This window comes from Ailuropoda melanoleuca, chromosome 15 (genome assembly GCF_002007445.2).
Source record: "Ailuropoda melanoleuca isolate Jingjing chromosome 15, ASM200744v2, whole genome shotgun sequence".
In the NCBI taxonomy this organism is placed as follows: Eukaryota; Metazoa; Chordata; class Mammalia; order Carnivora; family Ursidae; genus Ailuropoda; species Ailuropoda melanoleuca.
In genome coordinates, this window is record NC_048232.1 from 91,537,081 (window position 1) to 91,545,319 (window position 8,239).

The following is an 8,239-nucleotide window of genomic DNA, read 5'->3' on the forward strand; positions in this document are numbered from 1 at the left end:
TGCTGTTCTCTCCATCCCTGTTGGTGCTGGGAGTGGGAGCTGGGGCCCCGTGAGAGACCCAGGCAGGGCGTGAGGACCTCCACAGCCCTCCAGAAGACGCCCTGCCTCGGGTTCATGTGAGCGCTCACTCTTTTGTTCCTGACCAAAGCTGCCTCTACTATTAAGGGTTGTTCTATGGTCCATTCTGGAGTTGCCACCCCCCTCCCAACCCGCTGTGGCCACAAGGCTGGTGCCACCATTCCTGTAACTGCCTCCTGCCTTGCTTCGTTTTGAGGCTTAGAGTACATGGACTCCTTTTCCTTTTGGGACCCACCACCAGCTTCCCGTTTTCTACCTCTCAGCTCTGTCTCAGTGTCCCTTAAACACAGATTGCAGTGTATGATTTTCAAAGTGCATTTAGAAGCCATTCTTTGGTGGAAGTCACACCATTTCCGCACCCTCCATGTGCCCTCTCGCTTTCTCCGTACCTTCCCTGTCCGTCTGTCTGTCTTCTCTTCCTACCTCCTACCCAGGGTGAAGACTTGGGGGGGAGGGGCTGAGCAAGCGGCTGGGGCGTGGCTCTGGTAGACCTGCCAGAGCTCCTGGCCTGATCCCTTGGATATTTCCTTGAGGACCCCGTTCCCAAGGCTCTGCTCCTGAAGGGGAGTACCCTGGGGCCTGTGGGCTCCATGGATACGTGGGAGAGCTGGTTCCTGCCCACCGGTGCTGGTCTGAGGCAGAGTTGGTCATCCCCTGGCTGGTCCTTGTCTGCCCTCTTCAAGCTGCCTTTGCCTTCTGTGCCCCTTAGGCCTTCTCCCTCTTCTGGCTTTTGGGGAGTGTGTGGGGTGCTTCCACCTGGCCCCTCCTTCTTGCTCCCTGAAGACTAGCCTAGCGGGCCCTTTCCTGCCAGCATTGGAAGGCAGAGTTCACAAAGCAGGGAGGGTTCAGGTCTTACTCACCAAGGCTTTTCTGATTTAACCTTCTTCCAGTTAAGGATTCCAAAGTGCCTCTCTAAATAGTCCAGGGATGTTGTCCTTCAGCTCCTGTCATCTCTGGGGCCCTCTCCCCTTTTTGCCTCTTCCAACTCCCAGCTGAATGGGCAGGCCCTCTTTCCAGCAAGGCAATGTTGAAAGAGCCCTGAGAGTAGGCATGGGTATAGCCAGGGGTGTCTGTTAGGGATGAGCAGCCCGGATCCTAGGCCTCTGCAGGACCTGACCCCTGAGGGTGGGGGTTCCCTGACCCACCCTTGACCAGCCCCCATCTTCATCTCTGCTTCTGCTCCCTTGCCAGGCCCTCCATTCCTGTGTGTCCCTTGGTCCAATGAAAATCAAAGCCATTTAAAGTGGGCAGCACAGTGCCTGGTACAGTGCCAGCCCTCAATAAACATTTGCTGAACAGATGAAAGAACTAAGTTAAATGCAAGCACTGTCTTTTGTGATTTGAAATCTAAGTAGGTGGCTTAGAACACATACCACCCAAGGACAGGCGCATGGTTCAGATTTACTGGCTGCCGAACCCCATGATCAGGCTCAGGTGAGCCCGGGTCTTGTCCTTTGCTCTGCTGGCTCCCATGGGGCAGCTGGGCATCCTCAGCATTTCTCCTCCGTCAGGGAAAAGGTCTCTTGTTCCATGGCTCTGGGTTGCGCCAGGACGCTGTGTGTGTTTTCTTTTTTGGACGTGGGATGGGGAAGGGCGGGACCCGCAGTTGCAAACTTTACATCCCATCTATTCCACGGGTCCACTGGAAAGTGAACCTCTTTCAGTCGGTAGTTCTTGCAAAACTCCAGCCTCTGACTGGCTTCGTGTGGGTCCCTTGCCTTCCTCTGAATGAATCACTGACATCAGGGAGGTGTAAGGCTGCCGATGGCCAGGCCCGAGTCCTCTCTCTCCTAGGAGCCAGGTCATGGGGTCACCCCACCTAGCAAACAGGTGCTGAGAGTGAGGGAGGTGGTTCTCCAGAGGAGATCAGGTCCTTTACCAGGGTTCCAGATGCCAGGTGACCTAAACCACAGAAGTGCCCTGTGACATGTCCCTTAGCAACTTCAGCAGCTTGCTTCATTCCCTGGCATCAGCTTGGGGTCAGAGGACCCTGGATCTCAACTCTCAGCTAGTTGCATCTGAGCTCTGTAGTCTTGGATCAGCCCCCTAACTTCTGTGAATGTCAGTCCTTCCCCTGTGAGATGATGAGGGTGACACACAGCGTCACCTTGAAGCACTGAGCTTAGGGCTCCAGCGTGGTGGGTTCTCACTATGTGTGCACTCGGCCAGGCCCTTTGTGGGAAACAAGAGTGCCAGATACTAGGGGCACCTGGGGGGCTCAGTCGTTTGGGCGTCCGACTCTCGACTCTCGACTTCAGGTCAGGTCATGATCTCAGGGTTGTGGGATCGAGCCCGGTGTTGTACTCTGCGTTCCGTGGGGAGTCTGCTGGAGACCTTCCCTCTGCCCCTTCCCCCACTCTCTCTCAAATAAATAAATTTTTTTTAAAAGAGTGCCAGATACTGCACTAGAAAACATCAGACCATATTATTTCACCTCTACAACCATTCTGTTAGGTGGACAATAGTATAATCTCCATTTTCCAGACAATAAAACTAAGGTTCTGAAGAGGTCTACTGCAGCCAGTAAGTGGTGTCCGTCTGCCCCGAAGCCCCAGTCTCATTCACTGTAGTCTGGAGCCTCTGTCTTTGAACCCCGTCTGGTGACAGACACTGGGTTTCTGTGCAGTAATCCCCTCCCATAGACATGCGCACCTCTTCATTAGACCGACACCTTTATTTATCAGTCATGTGCATCACAGACAGCGTGTGTGTTCTGAAATCACGTCTCCTTGAGTCCACACAGGGCTACTTGATCAGTCCAGCCTTGCTGAGCCACCCTTCTGCCTGCCTTCCGATATCTGCTTCCCTTTGCACTCCTTTCTGCTCCCGCTCACACTTCCTTTCTCCCTCTGTGTTCCCCCTCCTGCCCTCAGACCCAGGTGAAACCACGGCCCTCCAAAATGGGTCCCACTGCCCAACCCTGACTTGTGCCTACAGGCAGGGGACCGAGCAGGGGATGCTGTGGCCACGTTGAGTTGGCCCTCCATGTGGCTGGCAGTGGCCGTGGTGCCTGCCTGCGCTGCTGGGCAGTTCTTGTTCTGCAGCTCGCTGTGGCTAGAATCTGGCACTCATCTCTCCTTTTGTGTTGAACTGCTACTGATACTGGGTCTTAGAGGAACGTTCAGAGTGTGGCAAGTCCTGACATCTGCATGGGGCTGCCTCCTTCGCAGGACCATTCCTGGCAGAGGCCCCAGAGGGCCACCTGGAGGGCCACACCTCTGAGCCTTGTCCCCTGGTCCCTGGGTTCCCTTGATTTCACCTCCAGGCCTGTCCTTCTCCTCACCCAATGGACATCACAGGACCCCTTTCTGCTCACTTCCTCACTGACAGCCCAAGACACTCTGCAGCCTCAGGTCTTCTTGGGCAACTTAAGCTGCCCTGTGTGCCACAGATTTGAGTCTCAGGAACTTGAAATGATCGGCTCGCCTACACTGGGCCATCTTTCTGGGTGGAAGGTCCAGGACCTCTGGCTTTTTGGAACATTCATCCCAGACTGTCCACCTGCTCTATGCTTCCAGCTTCGGGTCTAGCCCTGGTTACAGACAGAACATCCGTCTTCCCAGAGCCCCACCACGGTCTCTGAGGCCCACATATGCGCCCAACTCCATTTGTCTGCCGCGCTGCATGGGCAGATTGGAATCCTGCACGTGGTCTGAAGTCCACAGTGGCTCTGAGCACCACAGGGACACTGAGTTCTGCTGTGGCTCTCAGTTTTACATCTGTCTGACCCTCACATCGGGTTTTACTGAAAAACGTTCACGGAGACATAGCTTTGGAAATATGAAGTGGGGGGTGTCTGTCACGCACACTTCTTCACCCCCTGATGTGCTTTGTGCCATGGCCTCACACCTGTCAGGTCTCAGCTCCGTTGGTAGACGACTGATCAGTGTCTTGCAGAAGACACCCTCTCCTCTGATGGGGTAGAAACCCTGCTCTGGCGACCTTCTGTGGGCCCTGTTCTGCCAACACGTTTGGCAGCGATCTGGATACAGCCCTGTGGGGCTGCAGGTGTTTGAGGCAAGCTGGCCTGACACCTGTTGTGTGACGGCTGGTGCAGGGGCCCTGGGGCCAGGGTACGCTTTGTCCTCGCAGGTCCCATGAAACTGGGTCACATGCTTCAGGAGCCCTGAGCTCTGCTGGGAGAGCAGGAAGGGCTCACAGATGAGGGGATGTGGGGACATCTGCAGTGTGTTGAGGTCGGAGCCGTGAGCGGGTATGGGCAGTGAGAAGGCAGAAGGCTGGAGACACCACGACCAGAGAGTGAGCTTCGAAGCTTACAAGTCTGTATCTAGTTTTTGCTGCTGTTGAGTGTTCTCTCCCTGAATGGGGCTCCCAGACTGCAAAAGCCCCCAGGCCCAGACCTGCCCTGCATGAGTGCAGTGGCAGAAGGCCTGAGACAGAGGCCAGGACTGCGGCTTGGGCTTTTTCTTGTCTGTTGGTACCAGTGGGCCAACAGGCAGTCAAGCCTGGGAGAGACATGTCAAGTTATTCTTGTGTGATGACATATTTTTTCAGTGTAAGTTGTGTTCCTGGCTTTGTGCTAAGTACTAAGTCAAGGAGGAGAGTTAGGAAATGAGGGGAGAGGTCCTGAGTGAGACCATGAAATGACTGGACCCTGAGGTGGCTGGGGATTGAGGAGGATGACCTGGGTTAATGCTAGGAGCCCTCCAGATGGAAAGGAGGAGGAGTTGATGGTGGCTCCCAGGTCCCTGGTATGGGGAGGACTGGGGGAAGGGGGGGCTTGTTTAGCGGCCCCCGTAGAGGTCTGGAGCCCAGAGGAGATTAGCTGGGCCCCACATGTAGCATTTTTGCGCAGGTCAGCCATAGCCAAGGGTGGGAGTGGACCACACGGCTCAGGAGAAAGTGGGAACCAAATGGAGAACCCATGAAACCCATCTAGGAAGGAAGGGGTGGAGGAAAGGTCAGCAAGGGGTCCTGCTACTGCAGGGGGGGTGGGGGGGGAGGGGGCCAAGGCCAGACCTCAGTGGCTGAAGAGTCATGAGGCAGCGAGACAGTACCACATTCAGACGTCGGTGGAAGAGACGTCCGGGGCCATGGAGCCTTGCTGAGCCATCTGGAGGAGGCTGCCGGCGGCATTCAGGGGTGCCTGGTGAGGTACCATTTGTTAGAGGGTGGGTAGCCCAGAAGCCCTCTGGGTGGGTGCTGTGATGGGACCACACCATGGTTGGGGCCTGGCTGGGGAGGTGGTCAGACAGCTGAGAGCGGCGATGGACAGTGATGGGTGTGCCGAAGGGTGTGGAAACTTGAGCAGGATACTACTGGGATTCCTGCCCAGGGGACGATGTGGGCAGTTCCATGTTCCCTAAGAGGAAGGGGAGAACAGGCACCTGGGCCATGGGGACCCCTTGGCAACTCTCTGCTGTGTCCTGGGGCCTTGGGAGCGCACAGACTTCCTTAGGCTCTCTTTCTAGGCCTCCTGCCATGTCCAGCATGCCTGGGCGTCCTTAGGACTGGCTCTCTCCCCACTCCCAGCCCAGTGGAACATGGCACTTCAGTCCGTCACTCATGGCACCTCCTGGCATCAGCCATATTCTCTGGTGCTCATCTCCTTGCACCCAGCACCTCTCCTCAGGAGGTCTTTCTGGGTGCTGCTAGAGCCAGCTCACCCCTCTGCCAGGCAGGAAGGCTCCAGCACTGGCCAGAAAGGCCTCCTGGAACCCAGACCCTGCTCTGGGCTCAGGCCAAGCCTCTCCACTGCACTACCCAGCACCCACCCTGTTCTCTCTGCCTTCACAGCCTGGCTGTGGTCCTGCCAACTTGTCAGTATGCTTCTGTCACACCCGAGGCTCCAGGCACACCCACATGGTTCCACTGAAACTTAGCCCTTGGGGCAGGGCTAGGCAGGATTCCCTCCTGAGATGCAGGGCCTTAGGCAGGGGTCATTGTGTGAGGGCCGTTTTGGGGCTATCCCGGGCACCATTCCCTCAGCATCTTACCCAGCACTGCCCGCCTCTCCCTAGCAATCACCACCACCTGGGCATCCACCCTTTGCCCCCACAACATCCCCTTGGGTATCTTCCCCTTGCCCTTTACTGCTGCCCTACTTTGCCCCAAACCCCAGGTGGTGCCAGGGAGGACACGTGTGGTGGGAACAGGGAGGGTTTCTTCTGGTTGGTGTCTGTTCCCTGAGCCCACCCCAGGTGTCCTTAGGAGCCCCTCTCCATTGGGGGTGGGGTGGGGGAAGGCCGGGTGCTTTGGGTCTGAGTGACTGGGAGGAGGCAGCAGGGACAGAGGCTGAGGAGAGAAGCCAGTGGAAGGTGAGGGAGGTTGGAAATTGGAACTGAGGTTGTTGGGAGAGACAGACAGAGCTGGATCTCCAGGGAGAGGTTGACCTTGCACAGGTGGGAGAGGAAAAGACAAAACCCACATTAAGGGGAGGAAGGGTGCTGAAGGTGCCCTGTGCGATGTGGGACTGACTGGCTCCAATCAGGATAACACAGAGGTGGATGGGGGAACCCAGGGGAGGGGCCTTAGCCCAGCTTAGGCAGGGGCAGGGGGAGGGAGGTGGGATGGCAGCTGGAGGGAGGCCGGTCACAGGGCCTAGAGTGTAAGGGGACACAAAGTGTCACCAAGTGCCAAGTGTCTGCTGAACACTTGCCGCACAGTGTTCTAAGTAAGCCGGTGGATGGACACCGCCCTGATCTGCCCATCACAAGCTGGGAAATAGGTCCCACAGGCAGACCAGGAGTCTACCCAGATCGGCCCAAGTCTGGCCTGCAGTTCCCTTTCCCCGGCAGCTCCAGGTTGGCTCCCTCCCATCGCACCTGAGTTCCTCCCCCAGTGGGTGTCTGGCCAGGGAGACCTGTACCTGGCTGCCATACCGTGGTTGTGGCTGTGGGCCGTGCGCCTGCCATGTGGACCTGGGCTGCTAACACTCTCTCTCATTGCTCTCTCCCGCTCATCTGCATGTGGCTGCGCTGTCTAGCTGCGCGGTGGTCCCGAGCGCCGGCTGTGTAAGTGAGCATGCCCATCCCATGCCTCTCACTGTCCGTGTGCTGCACCTGGCCACCCTGCTCTCTGCTCTGCTTGGCTTCGTCGCGCTTCCGTCCCACTGACAGCCCCCTGCGGCTTCCCCTGGGCACAGCTGGGGCTAAGAACGGAAAGGAGGGGGTGGAATAGGGAGTGGGTTTTCTCTGGAGGTCCTCCCAGGTAAGCCCCCCACTGTGGCCATGCTGGAGAGGGGCTGCAGGTCTGGGGTCCTGTCAGGTGACGTTGGGTAGCGAGGCACCGTGTGTGTGTGTGTGTGTGTGTGTGTGTGTGTGCGCGCGCGCGCGCATGCGCGCGCACGGGCTGCTGCATCTGTCACCAGCAGTCCACTGCCGTTCCTGCCACCCTGCTGCATGTCTGTGACACGTGTGGGTGCTACTGCGGCTGCTGCGTGCTGTCCTGGGCAGGGAGGCCGAGTGTCCTGGGTGTGTCGCTGCCTCACAGCTGTCCTGCACATGTCACTGCTCTGCGTGGGCACGAATGCTGCCTGGTGTCTGTCTCTGACTCATGGACTTGGTCAGTCTGTGCAGCCACCAGCCTTCATCACGACTCAGCCATCCCTGAAGCCCGCCCAGGTTTCTCTGGGTTTCCTCAGGAGAGCAGAGCTGTGTGTGGGAGTGGTGAGGGGTAGTGCCAGAGTCTTACCCTCCAGGGCATGGGTGGATGGGGCAGTACCCAGAGCCAGTGTCGGAGGCTGTCACGGGTGGGGCAGTCTTCCCTTTGCCGTGAAAGGCTGCGTTTCCTCTGGTGGGCTGCTCTTGAAGGCCGCATGGAGTGAAGGGGGCCACTGGTTTTACTCTTCATCTTCCATTCAGTGTAGTCCCCTTCTCCCCCAACAGGGCCCTGACTCTGACCCTGGGGGCCAAACAAAATGGCCGTGGTAATCCTAGGCTCCCACCTTTCTTCCGGTGGCCCTAAGGCTACTCACCCCCAAGCTCCGTCCCCAGCGTCCTCCTGGCCGTCGGCCCCGCTCCCCTCCGCCTGCCCCGCGTCTCCTGGCGCCCCTCACCTGGCCTTGACCCCCTCTCCCTCCGCAGGCTCTTCAGCAGCCTCGGTGAGCTGAGCTCCATCTCAGCGCAGCGCAGCCCCGGGGGCCCGGGCGGCGGGGCCTCCTACCCGGTGCGGCCCGGCGGCCGCTACCCCGTGGCGCGGC

The 8,239-nt window shown here is 58.1% G+C and overlaps 1 protein-coding gene across 1 annotated transcript in view; it reads left to right on the top strand.

Annotated features, from left to right (window-relative positions):
* SHANK3 (SH3 and multiple ankyrin repeat domains 3) overlaps positions 1–8,239 on the top strand; it is a gene marked incomplete at its 5' end in the record, with an annotated part of 48,378 nt that overhangs the window by 37,882 nt on the left and 2,257 nt on the right. The window contains one exon of the mRNA XM_034643701.1: positions 8,124–8,237. Within this exon, the coding sequence (XP_034499592.1) occupies positions 8,124–8,237 (114 nt within the window). The remainder of the gene's footprint in view (positions 1–8,123; positions 8,238–8,239) is intronic.